The sequence below is a fragment of the Atractosteus spatula genome, chromosome 1, assembly GCF_055471065.1.
Source record: "Atractosteus spatula isolate fAtrSpa1 chromosome 1, fAtrSpa1.hap1, whole genome shotgun sequence".
NCBI classification, from domain to species: Eukaryota; Metazoa; Chordata; class Actinopteri; order Semionotiformes; family Lepisosteidae; genus Atractosteus; species Atractosteus spatula.
Window position 1 is genome coordinate 6,799,893 of NC_142706.1, and position 26,454 is coordinate 6,826,346.

A 26,454-nucleotide genomic window follows, 5' to 3' on the forward strand; every position below is an offset into this window, starting at 1 on the left:
TGCATTATTGGGATTGTTTTGTAATGTTTGTGGCTGACATCCCACATTGAAGAGGAGTGCTGCAAGTCCATTACACTCATTTCATTACCTGTATCTTATTGATCCAAAGACTTAGTCAAGCTGCCTCTTGAACAAAACCAATAAATCAGCTTCTGCCTCACGTGGCTAGGCAGAGCGGTTGTTACACATAACAACAAAAAGGTGCCTCCAATGCACTCTCCTTCCTGAAAGGCGGAAATCTTTTCCTCATACTCAGGGCCCAGATGTCAGGCCAGTTAGTCCAGTCTTTACCATGAGACTTGACTGAAGCACTGCCAGCAGCAGCATTTGATTATCAATAGCTTCATTTGCATTTGTAAATAGAATACCTGACCACACAAAAATAATGGTGACGAGGAAGGTGAAATACAGTATGTTTGAGGAGGCTAAAATAAATCACTTGCACTCTGATGTGCTGCTGTATGCACCCCCAGTGCTGACTGCATTATGGACAATAATTTGCACATAACAGGATCAGCACATAGAAAATGTGACAGATACGTAGCTCCTGTAGGTCAGCCTTTAAAGATAATACTGTGAGCTCTCACTGGCTCTGCAAGCCACGGGGACCTCTGTCGCAAAGCATGCTAAAGACGATCTGACTCAAAACCCACCTCGCAATCTTAGCACTCAGGCTGATCACAAGCCACCTACAAACACAAACCAAATCCCACCCAGAAACCCCTGGCTGTAGAACCTAACTTCCAGTCAGGGGAGGGACCTTTGTTGGTCAGGCAAAGTGATGGACCGATAACTGACAATTCAGAAAACAATCACCAAATTATTCCTTTTGATTTTGCAAACTAAAAACTGAATTTGCAATCTGAAGAAGGACATCAGGATCTTTGGCAGCTCTCCAAGTATCTGTGAATTATAAACTTTCTGCCCAGAAGAAGAAAACATTTCCAAACGCAACGATCACTCTTAAACAAACCGGTACCAAATCGTAATCATCCAGGTGAATTTAGCAGATAAAAGAGCTAACTGGATACAACAACAGTCAAAGCTACACCAGCTTTGAGATCATTTATTTTTAAGTCTTGTCATCTAAGTACTTAAAGAGATTAAACCCATCAGGTTTTAAAAGCATATTTAAAAGTGCCTGATCACGTAGAAGTATTCATTCCCAGCTGCTTAAAATAAGGTGAAAAACAGTTGGCAATTTGAAAGAACCACATATATGTTAAAATGAGGTAATTATTGTAATCAGACAAAATGGATCTAGGACGATACAGTTCTTGTATTAACATGGGGATATAATGTTTTTGGGGACATAAAGAATTATTTTAGACTCCAACTTGACTTGAGAAATCTGTACCATTATTTCTAACGTCAAAAAATAAAAACAACTGAACACCACTGACCAATTGCAGGAATTATGCAGAACAAAAAACACTATGATAGGAAATCAATCAAAAAATGGGCAGTTGCACCCTCACCCCTTTAGGTTTTAATAAACAAATTTCCATAAATGTCTGCCAGGAGAGAAAATGTTAGACTGTGATTTCTGGAGATGAGTGATACACCCATGCAGGTTACAGGCACTCAAAGTGCCTCAAGAGAGGAACAACACAAAAATGATGTAAAATATGCGAACAAAGGTTAAAGTTAAAAAATGACCTCATTTACACAGCTTTTTTTCCCACATTATAAAATGACCGAACAACTCAATTTGTAATCTTTAAAATGATATCCGTGTTTACCAGTAATAGGGATACGGATGTCCTATTGTAAAGTTGGGTTTCCTAAATGGGTCCCCTTTGAACCCCTCTGTCTCTTGAATGATTGGTCATGCAGAAATCCATCCCCAAATCACAACCTAAACATGTCTCCCACTGAGAAAAACAAGATCAATGGAGCTCAAAATCAAAAAATAAAATCAAGACAAACAGGCTGCTGATTTAATCAAAACTGAAGGGAATGACGCGACTTAATAAAGATATAGAAAACACTTTGTTAACAATTAATTGTTCAAAGACTTCTCTTGACAATCAGTAAACAAGGTGAAGAGACATGTAAACTGATGGAAAATTCTGGTCAACACAAACGTTTATATAAGTAGAGAATGAAAGACAGTCACCATCAACTACAAAAATATGTCAAGTTGAAGAAATGTTTATTTTTTTGGAGGTTTCTTAAACTACGTCTACATCCGTCCATGAGTTCAGACTTTATATTATTATTATTATTATCTGGTCCTGTCTGCGTACCTTTGAAAGAGACTTCAGAGCCCGGACTGCATCCCTCCGGTCCTCCAGCAAAGTGGATGAAGCTACTCTGTCACACAGTTTTTGAATCTGGAATTTGAAGGAAAAAAAAGACAAAAATCAGTATTTTTCAAATCAATGCACAGCATTCCTCATTCATATGAAACATGAACATGCCCTACACAAAGAACAACACACAATAGAGGCCATGTACTGTATATTACCTTTTACTATTTTTAAACAAGTACTGAAAGAGTCAGTAATAAGAAGAACCCTGATGCGAAACTGTTTCATACGTATAAACATCAAAGCTGGACCATACAAGTGACCTGAATCGAACTGAAATGAGATCACTAGAGTATGTCTCCTTCACAGTAAACAGAGTACGTTCAGCACCCAACTTTGGAATAAATAAAAAAAATGTTTGTTATGAATGCATGTGGACTAGAAGAATGTTTTAGCATATAATAATAGCATATGAAAGATAAATGTCTACAGCAAACACTGGGATTTAAAGCTTAAATACATCTGTCAAGATTAATGACAGTATTCTAATAATTGCATCAGAACATTCAAAAAGTACTGTATAGCAGACTGCGAGAAGTACTGTACCCAAACAAAGATTTCAGATGTATCTTAAGATACTTTCTGGGGCAATGCAATGTGCAATGCACTTCCAGGGCTTCTTAAGACGGTTTCAAAGAGTTCTGTGCTTTGAAGGAAGACTGCATCTGAAAGCCACATATGTCCTTAGCACACTGTGTATTATGTGATCCGGACAGTTTTTGCTTTGGGATATTATGTAAACAAGGCAGTTGGTCTTCATTACTTTTTAAGAGACCTTAACAGCTGAAGAATGACAAAGGTTTCAAAAACCTGTCAATGCCTCTGTCAACAGCTGATAGCATAAAAACAGGGCACACCAGTTTTAGTAGACAAAGCTGAACTGTTAAACTGGTTGTGTGTAAAATGCATAACTTGTGTACTAAGAATTTGTAGCTCTAATCCAAATTCCTGAAGAGACGAAGACCCAAGACTCCAGTTTTCTACCTGTGCATGTAATGAGTTAAACGACCAAAGTATTTACTTATTTAGTATTGATAACCATTTCCAAGTTTTTAATCATTGACGATGCTCTTGGTTTTGTTGGTCTTCGTAACCAGGACTGAAGACCAGTGTGCTACGGAGACCCAGACCATCAAGATATTTTCCATTAAATAAAACTGAAACAAATGTACATTTCACTGGTGTAAAGGTTAAAATAAATCTAGGTTCAAAAGACCATAGTACAAAAACAATGTAATAACCGTTGTTCACAGACATGTGAAAAAAAACAAGGCTAAAGTTCGATCATACTGATTAGGAAAGATGTTTAAAGTGTTGCTTAACGATTAATAACAAACACGCCTTTTTAAATTGCCGTTTTAAAGCTAAAAGGCACAATCCAGCAGAGGAACAGGGGACATGACATGAAACGGAAAAGTAAAATCGTCATGCATCGGGTTGATTCTGAAAATAGCCTACATCATAGCAGAGACAGCTGGCTGCTCAAATTCAGAGTTGTTTATCCTCCCAACTTTTCTGCCAGAGCTGATAATGGCAGTTATCACGACCCAGACACAAGCATGGGAATGCTCAGGCCGCTTCAGCTATTACAGTACTGCATTTTGTACCAAGGTGGAAACACGCAAGGTTTCCTTTGTCAAGACAGATATTCATTTGTTCTCAAGCCACAGCTCGGACCCATGACAAGCAGGAGTCCGTCAGGAAACAATCCCTTCATCACAGTTACACGCGTTATCTTGAGAGCAGCTGACAGCGACCGAATCTACCATCGGCAGATCCTCACGCCTCCAAAAAAAGCCTGAGCCATACCTCCAAGCGGAGACAGGGGTTATAAAGAAAATGAGGATAATATTGACTCGGAAACGATCCAACTGTCACTTTGCCAACGCCATCACAGCGACCGGGACTGACCTGCGGTGACAGGTGCTGTTAAGACGTTCGGGGTTCGGGGTTTGGGGTTTGGGGTTTGGGGTCCCCCCCCCCCCCCGATAAAGGCACCGGTTGTTTATAAAACAGCCAGCAGGCTTATTTGAGATGAAGGAGAAACCGAATAAGCATCGACTTTACAGCGGCAATAAATCATAATATCATAACACCCCTCATTTATAAGACACGACAGAGCGAATGGGGTTTTTCGGGTACGCTGCTTCAGGCTTGATCCCGTCCCGTCCTTGGGACTGACTAGAACCGTAGCAGTGCAAACCAAACCACCCCACACTCCCACGGCTAGCTCCGTCCAGCCCGGATGCGTCTTAGTCCTCATCGTAACACCTTTCCTGCCCTTTTCCTCCTGTGTCAGGCTGGAGCATTACGGCGAGCACGACGCCCCCCCCCCCCTCCACCCCCCAACTCCTCCTCCTCCTCCTCCTCCTCCTCCTGCCCACCGAGCCGACGGACACGCTGGTATACTCTCTAAAAGACCACGGTGCCAATCCCGACAGGAGCTGGGTCAGTCGCGACTCGACTGGGGTGCCAGTCCTGAGCCCCCCACCACCACCACATCGCGGCAGCTCCTGCCTTTCCGCGACGTGACAAGACTCACCGTCTCTGCACCCGAAGGCTGCGGCCCGGCCGGCTGCCCTCCCATCACTCCCCGCAGGAAATTCATGTTTCTCCCCCCCAAGCCGAAGCGCTTTAGTGTTATGAAAATGACCGGGGCCCGGTTGGTTGTACTGCGATCCCAAGCGTTACTCTGATCCTCGATCCCCTTTCCCCCCAGACCGATCTTGTTGTGGGACACTGACACACACAGCTACCCCGGAACAGCACTGGAACACCGCGCTGCGCAGGCGCGGAGACGTGGCGAGACGTGGCTGCTCACAGGGCCAGAGATGATTTTTAAAGTGACAGGACCTCCTCCACCTTTCGGGGGGTCATGGCGCGGGGGGGGGTTTTCCGGTTTCCCCGGCTGGTCTTGCGCAAGACGGAAAGCGATTTTAAGCACGGGATACATTTCGGTTCGTAACTATTACAAACAAGGGTTACACTTGCTTATACAACCGAAAGCATGACTGTAGGTGGCCTTGATAAGCTTTCAAGTGGCATCAGAACAAAACCAGGATTGCAGGACTGGTTGCGAAAAAAAGAAAGCCTTTTCTGGGGTCCTCCTTAGACAAACTGAGAATCCCAAGGTTTCTGGACCAAAGAACACCTTTGTGACATTGGACGGTTATTAAATAACATTTGTAATTGTTCTTCTATACTCATTTTTTTGCAGGCATTTGCTTCATTTTTTATAAAAGAGTGTTTTCTATCAGTTGGTCAATCTAACAGGTGGTCATTTCGCTATTATGACAGGGCTTTGCAAATTCCCTTGCATTGTCGTAGTTTGGAATTCAAAACCAAGGCAATAAGCAACACTTGCAGTCCCACACTTTGAAGCAATCTGTCAGTTGGTCTTAAAGGTAGTGCTTGGAAAATACCCAACGTCAACAAAAGACTTGGTAATGAAAATCTTAACTTACACTGAAATACCTTGAAGAGATAGCAAGTTAAACATGTGATGCATGAAGTGAGTTTGAGTGTTAATGGTTCGTCTGATATGTCGTTTCGTCATTTTGTAATGACATTGTTTTTTTACAAGGATGGTTGAAGGTCACCAACCTTCATGTGTGCTATTGATCACACGGTGCCCCTATGTGAACAACTGTTCGCTTGTGTCCCCACCATTGGCTTGAACACCAGGAAGACAAGCATGCAAACAGATCATTGTACTTTAGCAGATATAAGAATACTAGAATGGTTACAAACAAGAAGAGACCATTTTGTCCCTCTGTCTTATTCGGTTTTTCAGTAGCTAGCTGATACGGCTAGGCAGCTTGTTCCACACTCCCACACCGCACAGCAGAACGTGCCACCTGTTCTCTGTTTTAAAATGCACTTCCTGTGCATGTAGTTTCTATTTGTGCCTTCTGGTTCATATTTCAGTGTTGATTCTGAAGACTTTCATTCAGTAGTACTGATTTTGTCTATGCCTTTTAGGATTTTGACGTCTTGAGTTTGGTTCTCTCATAATCTTCTTTGTTCAAGATTAAAAATAATGATTTTACCATTGCTGGTTGGAATCACAATGCACCGGCTTCTAACAAATATACAATATACAATTACCAATGCACGGTAATTAAGTTTAAAAAATAAAATAAAATTATCAATCGTAATTTTTATTTCTGATGACGGTAACATCTTTTATTCTTTATTTATACTTCAGCTATTTGTATTTTTTAAGCATTAGAAAATGGGAAGAATGCAAAGTTTTCAAACAACTCTAAAATGTTTTTTTTTTTCATGCAAGCAACAGCTAGTTTTAATCATATGTCCTCAGTGATTATTTGGTTGTATTTCGGATTATTTCCTTGAGATACACATATTCACATCAAAGCAAAAAATTACTTGGGCATGTCACAAAACAGGTGACCACTGCAATTCAAAGGACCTCACCTAGGAGAACAGATGAGATATGTTCATATTTGACATTTACTGTACTTTTTTCTGAAAATCTTCCTTCAGACATTTTTCTGAGAAATGACTATTCCCAGTTTGCTCTACTGTGAGCTCATTGTGTATACATTTTTTTCTCTTTAAACTTTTTTCTTTAATCACTTGTATTTTTTTATAAACTGTTTTAAAACCATTTAAAGTACTGGTTTCTTGTCAAGACTATTTAATGAGTTAGCTACTGTATGCACACCAACACACTGCATTAAATGCCTTTCCCCTTGAGAGCCCTAAAGTTCGGAACTTCAGCTGTTTCTTGCTGTTTTATATGCAGCTCATGTCTTGACTGGTCTTTTCTGCAGGGGTACATCTACCCCTTCCCCCTTGTTTACAGATCCACAGTCCAGCCATTTCTTAGAAATGCTAGTTATTTAGAATTTAGCCATCTTTGAAACATGAACAATCTTTTGATTGATCATGTTTGCCTTTGATCAGTCAAGCATTGCAGGCACAACTTATATGATGTCATACTGTTTCCTTAACTTATTCAATATTGTTAGTCTATACTATGGTGGGTGAATTGTGCTTTTTACACAGTTAATGTATACAGGGCAAAGTTTAATTTAAGTGTGCAGTTCTGTGATTCTGTATGTTATTATTTGAGCCCTTCATAAAATACTTACAAATATCACATTACTTGTTATTGTGTTCTGTAATTGGCTTTATTTTTAAAGCCTGTCTCTTAAAAAAGCATCTGAATAAAATTAAAACATTAATTTAATTAACTGCCATTGAACGGCCAGATTAAAATCTTTTATTTTAAAGTGTCATATTTTGTGTTTTTGCTGATAACTACTGCCCATTAGATACTGCTCTTTCTTGATGTGCTTCATGCTCTACAGAAACTACTAACATCAAACAACACAGGTGGGTCTCACTGAGTTCATATGGATAATATATGTCCAGCCCAGAAAAAATAACTATCTGTGCCTTTTTTGTCTGTATAATTACAACCCTCCTGTGGGACATTTTTCACTCTCCTGTTTGTCTATAGCCCCCCTGAAGTTCACTAATTGCTGACTTTCTCATGGAATCAAGGTTTAAACACAGAGACACAGAACTCTAAAGTTCAGAAAAGGGCAACATTGAACCCTTGTAAACACAGCTGATTTGATTTCTTACCGACCTAATTGGTTAATTCAAGTCATGAAAGTCTGAGATGGAATAAACACAGCAAACAACACTAGAGCGACAGGGGGCATAACGCAGGGTTACCACGTTAGAAGATTCAAAAACAGGCTTCAGTCGTGGTTCAATAGAGCTGTGTTTTGGACTAGACACTGTCATGAGTTAATTATCCAGAGACTGTAAGGAAACAGCAGGTCCTTTGGATGTTGCTCTGTCAGAAACGTCCTGAGAGGAGAGGGAGGAGTCCGAAGAGAAAAGTCAGGAGACGCAGAACTGGGCAGGGCACAGGAGGAGGCTCAAGAAAATGTAAACAGAGGAACATTAGAGAGAAAAGCTGTGCAAGAGCTGACAGGAGAGACACTGGCTGGCACTAAGCATGAAGTTCAGCAAGCAGCTTAAACTGAACATTGGAACCTCGGAGTCAAGTTGTACAATCTATGTGTTACCGTTTTCTCTCTAATTTGCATTCAGGTCGTTTTAAAAATCTGATTGTACCATTTTAGAATTGCAAGCAAATGATTTAATAGGAAGTAGGGGGAAAAAAGCGCAGACTGCAGCAATAGCAATACTACATGATGATACACAAGTAGAATAATTCGTAGATAATAAATGTGTACAAGAATGTGTCTGGCAGATAATAAAGCTTATTATTACTTCTGCTTGTTGTTATTTGTGTGCCTTGCTTTTGGTTTAGTTAATGTCTTATTCTGAATCTATTGTTTTCACACAGCGCTGCATTATGAATTTTTTTGCACTGTTTAATTTATTTATTGTTTTAAAGCGAGGGACTTCTGGATAAGGACGTCAGAAGTAAATATTAATAAATAATCGCGTAGTATCGGAGGGTCTTTGTGACGTCATAATCTCGAAGCGCTGGACCGGCGGCGCGGGAGGCGGGCGGGAAAGCAGTCGCTTTTTGCGTCACAATAAGTATTGTCCAATGTGAGGTTTTTATTGGTTTGTTGAGTGTGACGGGGGTTCCCTGCCCCGGAGAGCAGGGGTGAGACAATAAGATAGAATCTATCGCTTTAAATCCCAATCTCTGATTAAACAGAGATCATAGAGTCCAAGGCTAAGGTGGGGGGAAAAAAAATCAGAAATTAATCCGTTTTCCCCAGAGAAATACCTGTTTCCGTGTTTAACTGACTAGCTTTATCTTCAGTATTAATCGCCATTCTCTTTAATCACTGTGTTGATTTAGGTAGGTGTTTAAAAGGTAAGTTCGATTTGTTTTGCCTTAATTTGGGTAATTTTTGTTATTCTCCCGTGTTTTGGTGGTTTGATATTAGTCACTTCGCCTTATTTTGTATTTGTTTTTGGTTACGTAAAGATGTGGTATGGCGTGTGCATTTTCTAACATGAAAAAGGATATTTAGCACATTTGGATTTTTCTTCTATTTTTCAGACCAGATCTAGCGAAAAGGGACATTCTTGGTATTTTTTTTCCCGATTTTGTTGTCGTTTTGAAAGGCTCGCGTTGCGTTTGAGCGGCGAGATCAGAAAAGGCCTTTTCTACTGTGTACAGTAGCGGTGTTTTTTAACGTGATGTCGAGCACATTACCTGCTGGTTTTTCGTGCGTTATCTTTGTTTACACACCTCGCTAAAGACCGGGAAAAAAAAAAACGTTGATGTACACCCATCTGGACGCGGATTAACGTGTTGTTTTGTGCACTTGGCGGGGCTGTTGATTTTAACACAAAAGAAACGACGCCATAACGCACACCGCCATGAGCTCCCGGCCGGTTTCACTATCGCTCTTTCTCGGAAGCGCGATTGAAGCAGCCCACACAGCCGCCGTTACACATCCCGTGTGCGGCGGCGGCGGCGGCCTCGGCTTTTCACACAAGAGTTGACGGGTGCTGGCGACCAGTGTCGTGTCCGACAGCCTTGCGGGAGAAACGCTTGTTTTCAGCCTGTTTTTTTTTTTTTTTTGACGCGACCGACCTACTACTACATGCACATTGCGTCGCTGCAGGACGGCGGCTCTTAATGAAGGCCGCGCTGTACTCTTGAGAACTTATAAAAGAGCCGACTGCCTGACTGATCCCCCCCCCCCCCATCCGCGTACGGACTGTCGTGCAACAGGGTGACACGATTTCGTGCCATGGTGCCGGGCCAAACCGTGCAAAATGACGTCTGGCGAAGCGTGCGATTTTCGTCTCCGTTGCACTGGAGGGCCTTCCGCCGTTTCCCGGCGAGCCTCCCACCCGGGTGTGCAGGGGATCTGACTAGCGTGGGGCAGGGGAGATGTGAAACACTGTGGAACAGTGAGAAACCACCCGGGAAGGTTCAGGTAGACTCGGGATCAAACGTGGTGCAGGAACGAAACACGCGTTTTTAAAGTAATTCGTTGGTGGTGGTGGTGGTGGTGTTGCACGGAAGTGTCTGATGGCGCAGTTGAACGCGCTAAGGTATTGGCTTGCAGGAAGTTGGCAGCGTTAGGCGCCGTGGTCGCGCTGGTTATAACCTGCTTGCTGGAGTTAGCACGACTGTTGCCCGTGTGTTCGTGAGGGGTGCGAGCGAAACCCGACCGGACGTAGCTTATTTGGTAAATAGTGTTGGATCACGTTGTTTCATGGAGAATAAACCTTAGAGCAACCCGAGCTCGACGGTCTCCATGCGCTTGAACGGCATTGACGAGCCGGGCGTAAACAAGTCGTTTCATTTTGCAAACGAAAGGCTGAGGTGATACATTTTTATGGATTGGACCAAATGCAGTTGTGTGCGGCAGCTTCATAGACGGTGCTCGATTCGGCCAAGAGAAACAAAACTTACCTTTTTTTTGGATTGAGGATCATTTTTTTTTGTACAGGTCTGGGGGAAAAAAAAGCACTTTTTTGTTCAGCATTTTTGGCCTTTTTTTCCCCCTCAATTTATAACCTTGTGTTGCCCCACACCACAACTTAGTATTAAGGTTCCCTGCATAATTCATACAGCTGTCTTACTTGTGTGCATTGGCCTTTACTGATCTCCAGGGCGCTATAATCTTTGTGCGTCATGTAAAGCATGTTTGGCAAAGGGCTTAGAAAGCAGATTTGGAACTTCTGCCTGTATTTTGGAATTCCGAGGCGTCATAAAAATAAACGATCCCCCACTCTCTGAAAGAAGTGTTGGGGAATATGGAATATCTCTTTGTTTTCTGTGAACAACAGAAGGGCACCTAAAAATGTATTGCCGTTCTTGTTCCATAGACCCTTGCATAGCTCTGATCATGACCAGCTGCACATGGAAGGGGTTGCTGTCGGCAGCAGTGATCTTTCGCAATGATTAACTTCCGGGGCCACTCTGAATTCACTTCCCCCTCCCCCTGCTTTTCTTTCAGCACGTTTACCAAAGAAATGGTGATGGAGAAGCCAAGTCCCCTGCTTGTAGGGCGGGAATTTGTGAGGCAGTATTACACCCTGTTAAACAAGGCACCAGATTTTCTTCACAGGTAAGGGAGAAGGAATTCAGCCCTCTTGTAGCTGCCAGGCCAGTACTGGCCAAAGGGGAAGCAGATCTGTTTTGCTGTTTTTTTTATATTCCTTCCTAGTTTCAGATTTACCGTGCAAGTATGTGTTGGAGATTGCACGTAGGTTTGAACACGCCCCCTGTGCTTATTTACGTGGCTGTCTCGGTTTAGGATTTGCCATGCAAAATGATCTCACCTGTGATCCTGGCTTTTCCGCTTTAGGTTCTACGGGAGGCACTCCTCCTATGTCCATGGGGGGTTGGATTCCAACGGGAAGCCGGCAGAAGCTGTTTATGGTCAAGCTGTAAGTTTTATTTTATTTTTTTTCCTGTGGGGAAAATATAGCTCAAACCTTGCTGTGTCTGCATGTGCTCCTTGCATAGGCTCTGATGTTTGTGCACAGATACAATTCCAGATTCAGACTTGCAAGTTACAGTTCTGCTGCTTAAGGTGAGGCTGAGAAAGGAATTTACTGTCTAAGGAAGAGATGTTGCGACTTTAAGGGAAAATTGGCCATCTTCACTTCTCGGTGAAAAGCTGTGCAGTTGAGTAGGTTGTGCATTTCAGCAATTTATTTGGCTTATGATGGTTGAAAATCTTTCCAGACTGCATGAATGCTTTGAAGAAATGGTTTCAGAAATGCAGGGAAGCACCAGTGTGTGATTTAGGTCAATTTTCTTCTTTGTGTGAAAATGAATGCTTGATACAAGCCATCAGCCAAGGCAGAAACACATTGTGGGTTAAAATTGAACACGTGTTTTCCCAGGGTTAGGTTTTGCATGGGTCTTTAAGGATATGGTGTTTTTGGAAGCTTATGGGTGTTTTTGTTATTTTAGACAAATTAATCTCCAGCAATATTTAATAAAACAATTTGCTGCTTTAGCAGTAAATATGGATGGAGTCTGCTGGCTGCCTCCTCATCGATTTTAATAGCACTTTAATGCAAGGCTTGGTTTGCCAAAAAATGTTCAGAACGTGAGGGAGAGAAGTAAGGCAAATCCTCCATCCCAACCCCCCTGTGCTGCCACCATCCTTTAGGATTTTGGGGGCACTTTTCGCACCCCGGCTAAATGCCATCCTGGATTTGTCTAATCTGCCCTTCCTGAAGTTCCACCTTCCTTCAGCTGGTGAAGGCTTTGCTGATCGGCCCGATCTGCTCTGTAGTGGGATATGGCTTAGAACAGCTGGTGTGCATCAGCCAGAGGTGTCCTGCATTGACGTGGCGGACGAAGTGGGTCCCCCCCCTATATGAAGGGGTTCTTTGAGATCCTCTGGAAAGAAGAGAGTTGTATACGTCCTGGGAGTGATGATTACGCCTGTGACTGTTTTACAGTCTGACGACTTCTCTCCTCTTCGCGCCTTCCTGAGAAACTGTGACATGCCACGCGGCCGGTGTGTGTAACTGTGCGCTTGCCTTTGTAGGAAATCCACAAGAAGGTGATGTCTCTGCAGTTCAGCGAATGCCACACAAAGATCCGGTACGTGGACGCCCATGCCACCCTGAGCGATGGTGTGGTGGTGCAGGTGATGGGAGAGCTTTCCAACAACGGGCAGCCCATGAGGAAGTTCATGCAGACGTTTGTGCTGGCTCCTGAGGTGCGTTGGGCTCTCTGGCGTCGAGGTGCTCCAAGCGATTTTTTTTTTAAGCCGTTCTTCTCGCGAGTAAAATGACCGCACAAGATTCCAGATTCGGGAATATTCTCTGTTAAAACGCCAACAGGGTGTTATTTCATCTTGACAGCTTGGCTGCAGCTGGTGCCTGATGCTCATGATGTGCATTGCCTTTTTTGTGTTTGCCTCATGTGGCGGTGAATTTAAGGTTCAACAACAGCGTTGTTCACTGTTTTTAATCGACTTCTATTTTTGTCTGTGCAGGGTTCTGTGGCCAACAAGTTTTATGTGCACAATGACATTTTCCGTTACGAGGATGAAGTTTTCGCAGATTCTGAGGCTGAACTTGACGAGGGTAAGACCCAACATAAAAGCACTGCCAAGCTGTTTAAGCACTTTGTTACTTGGGGAAGAGAATGGATGAGTTTTTTGGGGTTTCAAGTATTTACTTAAGCATTTAAATCCTTTGGTTTCAGTTAATATCATTGGTGGGTACAACGTGTTTATAGCACATGTTGGGCCCCTGAGCAAGGCCCTTAACCCCAACTGCTCCAGGGATGCTGTATAAATGGCTGACCCTGCGCTCTGACCCCAAGCTTCTCTCCCTGTCTGTGTGTCTCATGGAGAGCAAGTTGGGGTATGCGAAAAGACTAATATATCCTGTAATGCACATGTTTTGATTTATCTAGGATAGTCTAGGTAGTCTAGTAATTGATGCATTTAATTTAGCTTTATTTTATCCCACCTTGAAAACTAATCTTAATATTGCAATTTAAAAAGACTTCTGCTAGTACATTTTGATGTGAAATCCTTACAACCCTTTTTATCCCAAAACGGTTAGAATGTACTCTGCTCCTTTGCTGTTAGTTCAGTATGACTGACAAGGTATTAGTCAAGACTAATTACTCACTCCCACTTTCAGAGATGGTGTTGATGGTTCGACTGTCTGCATGTTCATTATTTTTTAACGTAACTGATGAAACAGCTGTCAAAATACTGTGGTGAAGTGTCGAAGGAGATCATTAGCATGATGGCAAAACTGCATAATGCACACGAAGCTGTAATTTCTGCACAGTTGTTCTCTCATTTCTGCTGCCTTCAGAAACAGTTAAAAGCCATTTTCTCAAACAGCAGAGGAATAGAGAGCTGTATTGGGAAATGTGATGACTGAAGAGAAACGGATAATCTTATTCAAGAATTCACAAAGATTCAATTTTTTTTTCCACATGTGTCTTAAGTTTGTAGTCTTCCACAACTTAACAATGTTTTCTGCATGATAACTAGAATTTTCCCAGGTTCTATGACAGTGCTGCCACATCATGGCTTGGTTCGGTTCTGGAGAGGGGGGGCATCTGTGTGGAATTAACATTGCACTCTGCGTGTTCCTGTGGATTTTGGCTTGAATGGTCAGGTTTCTTCCTAACTTCCAGGCATCCTGATGAGGTTTTATTTAGCTATTCTAAGTGGCATCCTGTTCAGAGTGAGATCAGTTAAGTGCCGTCAGTCCTGCCTGTGTGCCCGGTAGTTCTGGAAAATCGATATCGCTGCGACCTTCTCCGGGACAGGCTGCTTTCTGGTGACTGGGTGATGGATATTCCCGGATATTTGAACTTTGGAATTATGCAGCCCAACTCAGTAGCTTCTGTGACAATATGGTGTATAAAGAAAATATATACACAACCATGCAGAATGCACTTTTAAATTGCTACGTACTGTTGAGCCACTGCTGATTCATATTTCAGCTCTAGGTCGTTGTGGAAAGTGTGTCCATCAGTGAATATTATGTTAGTATATAGTGGTATCTTGTGGTATATGTTTCCTTGGAACATTGTGTGAAAATGATATTTTTGTTTTGGTCAGCCTATACCTTTTACAGTGATGCATTTAATAGGTGTAAAATGGAGATTGTGTGCTGCACTACGGCCTTTCTCGAGCTGTTTTCTGGTAGTGTTTGGCATAAAATCCTACCTTTGTTACACAGGCTCCGTTATCGTGGAATTTGCACAAAAAAAAAAACGGTTTTGCTTTCCAGCAAAAGGCTATATGCAACACTACCTTAGTAATCGGTTTTGAGTTGCTTCTGTTTTTGGAAGCTCAGTTTGATTTCGGTTTTCAGGTTGCACGTGCGTCCTTGTTCTAGTTAGATCTTCTGTGTTTTTATCATTAGGCATCCCTCTATGTTTTAGAAAGCTGCTTATTCCTGGCAGGCATTGTGGCAGTCCGGAGCCTGTCCCAGATTGGGTGTATGGGGGGGCACAGGAGGGTAGGAAGAAATACAGGGGGATCATGCAACTTCCCAGTGCTCCATGGGTTGGGAATTGGCAGCTCTAACCTTTTTGTAGTGTTGGTCTGAAATATATTTTTCCTGCCGTGTCTCCATCCTAAGTTTCCCGTAATTGGGACTTAATGACTGATTGGATGTTAGTCGTTTTGTTTGGTTGTTATTTTTTAAGTTACATCGAGTTCCTTTTTAGTGTGGTGTTTATTACAGCAGATATGTAGATAATATTTATGCGCATATTTTAAGAAGCTAGAATGATACCGTTACATCGATGGCAAAATCATTAATGCAGCTGTCCTCTCATCTCTGCATGTCAGACAACCTGTTGCTATACCTTCTTTTAATATGGAAGTTTCCCCCCATCACCCCCCCTCCCCCATTAGAGTCTGAGGAAGAGGTCGAAGAGGAGCAGGAGGAGAGACAGCCTTCTCCCGAACCAGTCCAGGACAGTCCCAGCAGCACGACCTACTACGAGCAGCATCCTGTTACGTGAGTTTTCGAGGGCTGCGATTTCTGCAGGAAACTTTACCGTATCGTCCGGGGGCACAAACGTGAGCTTCCTCAGGCGAAGAGTTTCTCCTGCCGTTAGATGTTTTAGACTTTCCTTTGCACATTCATTTGTATCGGGCGCATAACCTCACGCAGTTGGGAGCGCTGTGTGTGGAGCCCTCTCGTGCAAGAAAGCGGTAGGCCGGCTCCAGAAACGTGCCCTGTCCTGAGGGGAATGGGTTTGCCCAGAGAGCGGGTCTTGAGAGCCTGACGCCGTTGTGTTTTGCCGACAGTAACGGCCTGGAGGAACCCCTGGAGGAGCCAGCCCCAGAGCCCGAGCCGGAGCCCGAGCCTGAGCAGAAGAGCGAGGAGCTGAAGCCCGAGGCTGAGGAGAAGGTCCTGGACGAGCTAGAGGAGAAGTCGCCCTCTCCGGCGCCCGTGGAGTCGTCCCCTAACCCGCAGGAGGCACCCAAGGTCCGTTTCTCACTTGAGCAGCGCTTAGGCTGAGGCAGGATAACTGGGGGAGGGGGGGGGTGATGATCTCAGCTGAGAAAACATGCAGCTTAAAGTAGGGAAGTCGGGTGGATTAGGAAAATACTTCTAACAAGAAGGCCTGTCACGCCTTCTTGTTATAATTTCACAAGTATTCCTCAGTTTTCCCTCACAGAAAACCAGTTTCTCTTCACTGTCAAATTAGTCATTCTGTTAATGCTGCGTGTGCAGACAGTTCTCAGGTCATTGGTAAAACAGTGCTGTGCTTCTGAAGTATTATTACTGTATACATGACTTTAATGTACATACAGGCTGTACTGATATTAGAGAGGGCGGACGACCATTTGTAACTACATTAACGAAAGTAGGTTGTACAGAGGTCTTTGCTTGACTTGGAGACAGGCACTAATTTCCTTGTAATTCCTTGTAATTTGATTGGTGTGAGAATGTTTAACAGTGCCCTTACACATCTCTCTTTATGCTTTAAAAAGACTAGTGAAGAATTCTCAAACTACACTTTCACAATTCTAAGTACTCTGTGAAGTAAATTAGCCCAGATGAAATCTGCTGTAATTCCAGTCTCCTTGAGGTTTCTGTGTCTCTTTATGTCCACTTTAAAACTGTTACCTGTGCTTAAAGGACTTGGACCCCCTAAATTTATGTACAAAATGTAAAAAAAAAAAAGTATGTACGTGCTGAAGTGACATACATTTAAAAAAAAACAAGTGTTGTACATTTAAGGGGGTTTACTTTCAATATTAGTAGCATAGTTTGTTGCATTTCCTGCAGGCTTTCTCCTGGGCCTCAGTGACCAGTAAAAACCTGCCTCCTAGTGGTACAGTCCCTTCCACTGGAATACCACCCCATGTTGTTAAAGCACCAGCCTCACAGGTAATCAATCTGTGAATGGATTGGCTTTTCCTGTTTTTTTTTCTGCCTGCTGCAGCCAACACGTAGTGATTTCTGTGGGGTGGGCTTGGCTCTGTGCTGTGCCTTTCACACGGTGTCGTAATGTGCGTCTCAAGAGACCCTCCGAAAGAGCATCTGTGACAAACTCCCTGAAGTTGCGTTTCCTCTCTTGGTGGGTTTCCACGCTTTTGCTGTCCGGGACCTTGCACACAGTTGTCTCTGATGTGGGGGGGAAAATGCTTCACTCAGCTGATGAGGGGGCCATCTTGTCAAAGTCCGGGTGCGCCAGTCTTGTAAGGTTTGTCAGTTCTGATGTGAAACGCTAGCCATTCAGGAGGAGTACAGTACAAGAAAGGGGTAACATGGCCAGCTTGTTCCTTACTTACCTAACGCTTGCTTTTTGCTGCTTGGCAAACTTGGTTGAGGGTTCTACTTAATGCATTCTGTGGCTAACGTTTACCACCAGAACCAACTTGATGATAATAATATGTACAAGCGCCAGACATGCTGTATAGGCCTCCCGCAGACACCATTAGCTTTAAAATTGATTTTAAAATGTAGCTTTTTACTTTTAACTTTTCGACACAAAAGTTGCATCATTCCGTTCTCCCTTCTTCTCGTATCACTGTTGGAAGTTGTGGAAGTGTCCTAGCCTTTTTTGCGAACCTAGATGGATCGGCTCTTTTTTTGCGGGCCGGTGTCTTGAACTATGCCGTCTTCTCATGTGCATTTCCAGCCCCGTGTGGAGACCAAACAGGAGACCCAGGCCCAGCCCCCACGGGTACGCGATCAGCGCACCAGGGAGAGACCCGGGTTCGTCCCCCGTGGGCCCAGGCCCGGTAAGAACCTTCTAGTCCGTCGTTGCGCGTTGCCTTGAAGTTGTGAAAGCTCTGCCTGTTTGTTGAACGTTTCCGGACTGAATTTTTCTGTCCCAGAGGAAGTAAAATTATAGCTTTTTGGACGTCACCGTCCTCTGCCCTCGGGCAAATTTGTCCTAAAGTTGGGGGAAAGTATTTTCCAAACTGCGGTAGCCTCCTCTTTTGAGACCCGAGTCCTCAAGTGGTTGGTGTCCGGAAACATTTTTGTTCAGCTCACGGCTGACTGAATAAAGAAAGGATGCCGGTTACTAACGGCATGTAAAGAGCTTTTAGTGAGTTCATGGATTAACAGTTTAATGGGCTTGGCTCTCGCTCTCGTCCTCTGCCAAGTCTTCAGTGACATATGAGTTTCCTGACTGTGTTCCACTAACTGCAAACATGGCTGTGTTTTGATGTGGCATCATTCACTCGGTTACGTGGTGTTACTTGAGAGAGGCGACACAGGAAATAGGAATCCGCAGTGCTGTTTGCTTGTGGTGAACGTACGAGCCTTAAAACACAAAGTTGTCTGAGTTGAAATCCATGTTGTCCCTTTTCAAGATGGGGCCATATTTCTGTACATTTTATGACTGCCATGATTTATCTGTCGTTCGTTGTTAGATGGTGTTGCATCATCAGAAACGCAGGCCGGAAAACCTCACTTCAGCTTCATAAACAAAGGTAATTGTAACCTTTGACCTAGCATAGCTTTGTTGTGTTTCAGTCAGTAGAGCACGGTCTGGAAACTCGATTTTTGCAGTTTTGTTAAGCTTGGTAGGTGGGTGGGGGAAGCTTAGTTTTGGCTGAAAAAAATGAAAGAATCTGCTAATTCTTAAATTCCTTTTCCTGTTTAGGAAGAGGAGAATCTGAACCCAGTGAAATGGATAACAGAAGGATTGTGAGATATCCAGATAGCCACCAGCTCTTCGTTGGCAATCTCCCTCATGATATAGATGAGAATGAGCTGAAAGACTTCTTCATGAGTAAGGCATACACTTGAACCGTGTATTTTAGTGGCCTTTTATCTTTGGAGAAATTTATATTGTATTCAAATGCTGTTATGTTAATTTAATGTAAAGCAATGCATTATTGTGGTAAAAAATGTTTGTCATGCAAATTTAGATCCAAGCCTTTGTGTTCCAGTTCTGTTACATCAGATACAAATTTGTAGTAAGATGAAGTGAGTTGCTTCTACTGTAACTTTAAATTGACGAGACTTACAGAACGGTGAAATTAGAATGGCATTATTTAACTTTAATATGCGGTTGCAGATGTTATTTATAACTGCAGCTACATAATTGTTTTCCAAAATTTATCCACAACTCTTCCAAATGCAACTCTTGTTATACAAAGGCAGTCTGGGACAAGGAGGATGCTTAAGGTACACAAGAGCCTCTTGCATATCAGTGCTAGTTCTGAAGTTGCTGTGTTAATTGCTTTACACAGCCATCTTGTTTTGTCAGGGCTCTGGACCACCTCTGGATAAAATGAGTTTGTTTACAGAGATGGGGAGCTCTCAAACCAGTGTGCAAAATGTGGAAAAGGCCAGCTGCTGCCATGAATTCATTTCCCCCATTTTACTTCCCCAGTACAGACCTGAAAAGATCTTAAATGAGAACATGGTTGAGCCTCGAAGAAAAGTCATAGAGCTGTTTCTAGGAGTTAAAACAATTTTGACCGCAATGGTTAATGTTTGGCTATTACCTTTGTTATTCAAGCCCTCCAACCCCTGTGCCATTTTCTTATGAATATGCTTGAAAGTGACTTTAATATTATGAAATCTGTGGTTGTAGATCAGATTGTTTTTTGCTTTATGTATGTTACTATGACTATACTGTTGTATAGCTTTAATACCAGACTGTTTCCATGTTTCTCTTGTTTCTATAGCATTTGGAAACGTAGTGGAACTGCGCATCAACACCAAGGGAGTCGGGGGGAAGCTTCCCAATTTCGGCTTTGTCGTCTTTGACGACTCTGATCCCGTGCAGAGAATCTTGGGTGCAAAGGTAGGAGGGGCAAGTATTGACAGATTTTCTCTCCCCCTTATTCACACGGGTGAGACTGTAATACACTCCACTCCACTTTTCACCTCCCTTGGGGCATAGCATTAAACGAGGAGAGTCTGAAGGTGACGCAGGTGGAAGCATCTTTAATAATAGTTTTGGATAAAAAGGAGCTTTGCATTGTTGCACATTAAAAGAGACAGAGGTGATTTTAATAACTTTAGGTGTTATTACTCAGCCATCAGCCATCTGAAATTTTGCCTATTGTGGCTTTAGTCCAGGGGTGTCCAATGCAGGTCCTGGAGTGCCACAGTTATCGAGAGGGTTTTATCAGTAGCCCTGCGTGGTCACACTGTAGAGATCTGGATAGTACCTCCTAATGAAGTAGCAGAGTTTGCCTGGTTTGCTGGTGAACACGATGAAAAACCAAGGTCCTTTGGCTCTCGCTCACCAGTGTTGGGGCCTCCCCCCTGCTTCAGTGACTGAAGGAAGGGGGCACAGGTAATGCAAAGGGTTGTGGGAGAATGGAACGAGCTACCCGTTTGTGCTGTTGAAGCTGGTGCCCTGGCTACTTTCAGGGATCTAGTGGATGAGGCCCTTTGATCGGGTGAATGACCAAGTATGAAACGGGCTCCATGGGCCCAGAAAGACTGTAAGCGTCTTTCTCAACGGCAGGGGTGTGCAGAGCCCATGGGAGCAAGCTAATCTCGGGCGGGGCTGGGGTTGTCCACAGTTGTTGTAATCCCCTCCCTTCAATTTGTGTGTCCCACAGCCCATCATGTTTCGCGGAGAGGTGCGGCTGAACGTGGAGGAGAAGAAGACCCGGGCCGCGCGCGAGAGGGAAACGCGCGGCGGGGACGACCGCAGGGACATGCGGCGCAACGACCGAGGCCCCGGGGGACCGCGCGGCATCGTGGGAGGAATGCTGCGGGATAGGGATGGAAGGGGCCCCCCCCCGAGAGGCGGGATGGCCCCCAAGCCAGGCCTGGGCTCCGGCAGGGGGGCCGGCCAGGGCGAGAGCCGCTTCCCTGCGCAGCGCCGCTGAGATCGCCACCTGCAGTTTGGAAGTAGTACCACGTTCTTCATCTTTGCGTTCTCGTTAACGAAATCTACATATATAAATATATATATACTTTTTTTTGGCTTTGGAATGTGACAGCCCGTCAACCATTTCTTTGATGTGACAAAAAAAACGCATTCGTTTTTTTTTTCAACTTTTGAGCTGAACGTCCTTGTCCAGTTTCTCAAGGGTTCACAAACCTAATTTATAATTTAAGAGGAAAAAAAAAAACAAATCTGCAATGTGAAAAAGAGGGACTGAAAAAAAAGACTTAACTTCAATAGTACAGCCCGGCATCATTTGGAGAAGAGATTAAAAACAAATGCCTCAAGTTTAAAGGGGGGGCTACTCTCTGAATCTCTCTACTGCACATTTTGTAAAATAGTAATCTGCCCATTACTGTTGGAAACAAGTGGTGCAAATTTGTGCAATTGGAAAGCTTGCCGTTTTTTTTTCTTTTATGAACACTTTGCTTTAAACGGTGGAAAAAAAACCATTTTGCATTTATGCACTCATCAATATGCACTAATGGGTACTCTTGTCATTTTACATTGACATCTGTGGGACGAGGCAGGAGAACACCCTACAGTTGTCTCTTCGTTAGCTAGACAAATAACAGGGCAGGACCTGCTCCCTGCTCGCTGTGACCAATATACTTTTCACATCTTAACCCTTAATTAACTATGCTTCAGTTACTGCTGGAAAAGAAAAAGAGTCTTTATTTTCATGTGAATTAAATTAATAAAGATCGATCCTGGACTTCAACTGAAAAAAGGATAACCTGAACACTAGGAGAGATTGATGGCTCACTTTTATTTTTAATTTAATTTTTTATTTACATGGTTTCCTATCTGCCCAACTGCAATACAGGGATGGCTGACTCTCACCCCTTCTAAGAAAGACCCGGATCACAAAATAAATGTACAGCAAAATCAGAGCTTACTGTATGTTTTTTTTTGTAAAGTTGAAAAAGCATGATGGTGCCTTCTATTACATCATTCCAGTCTCACTTGCGACATTGTGCAGTGTGTTGCACAAACTGTTTTGAACGCCAAACAGCTGCAGTTGTGTAAAATCATTGACGTTTCTCTTAGTAAGTTGCAGTATCCTTGTGAGACAAAGGATTGCTGGTATGCATTGAATAAAGTGTTGGACATTGTCAATTTATTTTGAGCTAAGGAGAATTGCTTGGATACATGTGCATTGATTTACACATTTGTTTATAGTGTGTTTCTGGTTCAAAGGATAGTAGCATTTGGCTCAAGAAAAGGTGCCTAAAATTAGTTTTTTTATATATATAGTAAAATGTTATGAGCTTGAAAAATTTCCAGTGTACTTTTTTTCAAGTGCTTTATTGCAGCTAGGCAAGGATACTGCATCTTTGATACCAAGGAAAAGTGGCTTTATAAAAGGTTTACTCAAAAGCCTGATTGCATTACGATTGCGAGAGGTCGACCCAGCCTGAATGCAACAGAAGGTTAATGTTTCAAGTCAGCACTTCAGTTACAGATGGTTGGGCAGAGGAAAATAAAGAGAATTGCACTGTTTGTGAAAAGCCTTGAACTTGGACTGCATGGATCTGAAATAACTCTATTGCTGCCTCGCCACGCAAGGGAAGGGGCGAGCGAAGTCTAAAGTGACCAGTTCGTAACGCAATCCAAGCAACTGCAGAAGGACTGTTGAATCGCGGACTGGGTCTCTCTGTAGCACCGTCTGATCGTGTCCGATTGCAGTGGAAGGTGATTCCAGGAGCACTTCGCCCCAGTTGTTTCAGCAGTGGTTGTTCCTGAATTCTGTAAACCGATTTCAGACTGGACATCAACAGTTTTTAAGTGTTAAAATGCCACTGGCAGTTTTTTTTTTTGTAGTTCTCTGTACAGTTGTACTAAAGGTTGTGGCCTCTGTGCTTATCCCTTCTTGCCCGGCAAACGCACTTTCCTTTTTGGCCCCTGCTCATTTTAATGCTGGTACTCGAGCGCTCAGAAGCGCTCCTGCCCGTTGTCTCAAGACAGACGTCACTTGTAGTGATCGGCGAATGGGAACCGGAGTATCTTAATGCCGCTGTTTGTAGCGGAAGACCTCAACAGGTGGCGGCTCGGAGGGGTGGGGTGGGCGAATTGCACAAACAGGTCTTTGTTTACACAGGATTGTCACTCTTGCTGGCTAACTGGTCTTCTACTGAACTGTATTCAGACATTTTGTTAAGATGTAGCGGTTTTTGAAAATGACTCTTGAGGTCTTCCTTGTTTGATGGTAGTCTTGCACTATTTCCAACATTTCTGGGACACGAGTTCATTTTCCATAACACTCCTCTTTTGTTTTATTTTGTTTTTTTTTACATTTCTTTGGTGGCCTAGAAGTAAATATACTTGAAGTTCCCATCAGGCAAGGAAGGGAGTAGGTTTTGTTTTGTTCAATTATCCCTTTCTTTCCTCCCCACAATGCTGAGCTCGATTCAGTCTAATTTCTTACAGTTCTTGGCCTGACAGTTTACCACGTGGTGAAAAGCCTTTCTGTTTCTGGATCAACCAAACTCCACCAACACTGTGGCTCAATTTCTCAGCATTTTGTGTGCGATGATCACCCTGGGATTTTACATGTTAAGAAAGGAGAAAAAAAAAAGCTGAAGAGCCATCATGCTTTCTGGCTAGTTTCAGAAATGAATGCTTTGAATTTAACTGCATCAAAGAAGTTTACACGCGGTTAATTTGGTTTTCCACCTCCTGCTGGGTGGCTTGTCTTTTCCCCCCATTTATTTTTAAGGAAACCTTCTAAAGCAAAGGCAGTAAACTTATTCCACTTGCAAATGCAGTAGGTGGTTTTTAAGAAAGCAGTACAAAGAGCAAAATGTGTATCATTCCAATCCTTGTCATGTTTTCAATGGAATTAGATTACATTCTTGGCTTTAGCAAGGTGTGGTAGACAGTGGTTTGCCATATTAATTTTCTGTGTTAAAGCATCTTTTTTTTTTGCTAGTAGAAAACGTGTTGCAGGTGGAGAGTTTTTATTTAGTTTTCCGTTTTGAATGTGTTGGACTTAACATACAATAAACTACTGATGTCTGCATCATTCAGCACTGTCCTCTTGTCTTGAAAGGCAGCTTGTCCTCTCTACAGCCTCTGGGAATTCAAAAGCTGACGTGTAATCAAGATCGAGTAGTGTGTAGTGATTGGAAGTAGCGTCATGAAACAGGTGTATGTAACTGGGCTAAAATATGTGTTACTCATTTTTGAAGTGTGCTTAAAACCTTGTTTTGGTAAGCGCATGGTATAGCATTATCAAAAGTGTTTATAAACCCAGAAATGCGTTCAAACTTTTCCTAGAAGAGTCCCCTTTTACTGTTTTTTTAAGTTCTAATTAAGGGCTCGGTTCTTCCGTCGACAGTCTTATGTTTTTAAGTGGGGCTGTTTAAATTCTTTTTAAAAACTGTTTCATTTGTACACATCGATCGAAAACCGAGTAACGTTAAAAAACGGAATTCCCCAGTCAGATTGCTAAAACTCCCTGAGGAGGTCGATGGCCGTTGTGGTCTGTTTTGGGGAAACAGCGGTATTTGGAACAATTGTCTCTTTAAATCTATAATTTCTGTTCTCCGTCTTCAGTCATTAATTTCACATTTGCTATTTTTTGTGTGAACATAAAATTGAGTGTGTCCAGAGAGACTATTTCTCGCCGTGATCAAACGTTAACGTTTCAAAGCTTTAAAGCACTGGGGTGTATTAGTGGATTAAAGATCCTCGGATTATTAGGGTTTTGAAATGTTTCACATGGTTTTCTGTGTTCCCAGGCGTGTGACAATCCAAAGAATGCTTATGATCACCTTTAATAGCACTTTAGAAGAGTCGATCAATCCATTTACATCCTTCCATTGTTTAATTTATATTTGGTATAAAACCTCCCATGATATTGCCTTGCAGTTGTAAAGCATAATTAAATCTGCAAACCATGTTATTTACCCTGACCAAAAACTAAATCCCCAGATCTTGGCGATAACAAGCAAATTTGGCATTTGTGAGACCACGCCTCCGCTGAAATGCAGCCATAGACAACAAGCAACCTTGAATGTACTGTAACACAGAATCAAAGATGCGACAAAGCAATTGTTTTCCAATCTATTTCTGGAAATATTTATCGCTCGCGTGTAAAAATGTTCTGAGTTCTGATTAAGTGCGTTTGGTTAAGATCTTCTGCGAGAGATAGTGTGTGCTTCCTCATACTGAAGAAGAAATTGTCATTTCCATGTTGATGTACAGTATCGGATTATATGTAGTATCACTATGCTGCTTATTGGTGCCTGGGTTCTGAATGTGTAGGTGCGTAAGAAGTCTTGCAGCTTAGACCTCAGTCTTATGGAAACGTTTGGACTGGGTGCAAGTTTGAAGAAAACCAGTATTTTCCATTCGTAATCCGTGATTTTGACACACCTCAAATTCAAGCAAGGTGTAAAACGTATCACGTTTTATTTTTTCAATTTTGATATGGAAGAAAAGCTATTTGGAAGGGTTAGTTAAGCCGACTAAAACCCGAATGTTTTTTTTTCTCTTGCAAATGCATTATAAGAGTTGTTTACAAAACTCTTATTAAATTATTTTTTTTATTTTCAGCGTGGACATATGGTGAATGTGGTGGTTTTAAGTCTGAATTCGGATTGAACGGAAACGGAGCGTCGAAATAAGAAACGTTCAAAAATGCAACAGAACGAGGGCCAGAATTTACAGTAGCTGGATCGTCCGGTTTTGTATTATATATTTCTCCTGCCGGAAAAAAAATAGCAGAATATTGGCTTTCGACAGCCGTACCGGTTGCACAGTGGGTTCTTGATTATGGTATTTTCTTTTAAAGGTGGATCGCTTAACGTTTTACCACTTGCAACTGAAAACACCCCCTTCCACAGTGCTCTATAATGACAAATGTGGTGCAATTGGCATGATTAAATTGTGCCATCTGGCGCTGCTGTCCCATAATGGCCGCTGTCATTATATTAAGTCACCTGGGTGGCTGCTACACTTCGGGGGCAGACGAAGCGCATCCCCTCCTGTGTAAGCCGCTCTGTAGTCCTTTTAGGACGGACATTGATAACGAGGTGCGAGCGTCTCCCGCCCAGCTTTTTTGTTGTTGTTGTTGTAGTTTTACAGTAGAGCCACGTTGGGGACATTGGTTACTCCGGCAGAAGCCCTCAGGAGGCTCGCAGCAGCAGCAGCAGCAGCAGCGGCGGCGGCGGCGACGTAACGTTTTTTTGTGTACGGAACGGGGGAGCGGTTGCCGTTGGTAACGCCTCGGCCGCGGCTGCCCTGCGGCTCCTGCCTGCGTCTCCCTGCCGAAAACAAACAGGCGCTTCCTCCGCCCCGGACCCGAGTCCCCCCCCC

General features: G+C 43.0%; 2 protein-coding genes across 14 annotated transcripts in view; one reads left to right on the forward strand and one right to left on the reverse strand.

Moving 5' to 3' along the window:
• uso1 (USO1 vesicle transport factor) overlaps window positions 1-5,102 on the reverse strand; it is a 30,748-nt gene extending 25,646 nt beyond the window's left edge. For all 7 annotated transcript variants that reach the window (XM_088919863.1, XM_088919854.1, XM_088919852.1 and 4 more), the window contains exons 1-2: window positions 4,855-5,102; window positions 2,250-2,336 (exon numbers count right to left, since the gene is read on the reverse strand). In XM_088919863.1, coding sequence (XP_088775989.1) covers window positions 2,250-2,336; window positions 4,855-4,920 — 153 coding nt within the window. In that variant the 5' untranslated portion in view covers window positions 4,921-5,102. The remainder of the gene's footprint in view (window positions 1-2,249; window positions 2,337-4,854) is intronic.
• A 3,784-nt stretch (window positions 5,103-8,886) lies between these two features.
• On the forward strand, window positions 8,887-24,154 carry g3bp2a (G3BP stress granule assembly factor 2a). Of its 7 annotated transcripts, none has more exons than XM_088919875.1 (13): window positions 8,887-9,150; window positions 11,258-11,368; window positions 11,609-11,690; window positions 12,809-12,982; window positions 13,262-13,352; window positions 15,662-15,767; window positions 16,061-16,241; window positions 17,049-17,150; window positions 17,905-18,007; window positions 18,647-18,706; window positions 18,880-19,008; window positions 19,913-20,040; window positions 20,801-24,154. In XM_088919875.1, the coding sequence occupies exons 2-13, from the start codon at window positions 11,274-11,276 to the stop codon at window positions 21,071-21,073; spliced, it is 1,524 nt and encodes a 507-aa protein (XP_088776001.1). In that variant the 5' UTR covers window positions 8,887-9,150; window positions 11,258-11,273; the 3' UTR covers window positions 21,074-24,154. The 7 variants fall into 7 exon arrangements, with proteins under 7 accessions (XP_088776001.1, XP_088776007.1, XP_088776012.1 ...); XM_088919881.1 differs by having other exon boundaries at window positions 19,913-20,031; XM_088919886.1 differs by lacking the exon at window positions 18,647-18,706.
• Window positions 24,155-26,454: the final 2,300 nt, after the last annotated feature.

What these genes read in the sequence shown, in the direction of transcription:
- g3bp2a (XM_088919875.1), top strand. Translation starts at nt 11,274, where the DNA reads ATGGTGATGGAGAAGCCAAGTCCCCTGCTTGTAGGGCGGGAATTTGTG. An exon ending in TGAGGCTGAACTTGACGAGG is followed by an intron (nt 13,353 to 15,661) that starts GTAAGACCCAAC and finishes CTCCCCCATTAG; the next exon opens with AGTCTGAGGAAGAGGTCGAA. An exon ending in TGGGTGCAAAGGTAGGAGGG is followed by an intron (nt 20,041 to 20,800) that starts GCAAGTATTGAC and finishes TGTGTCCCACAG; the next exon opens with CCCATCATGTTTCGCGGAGA.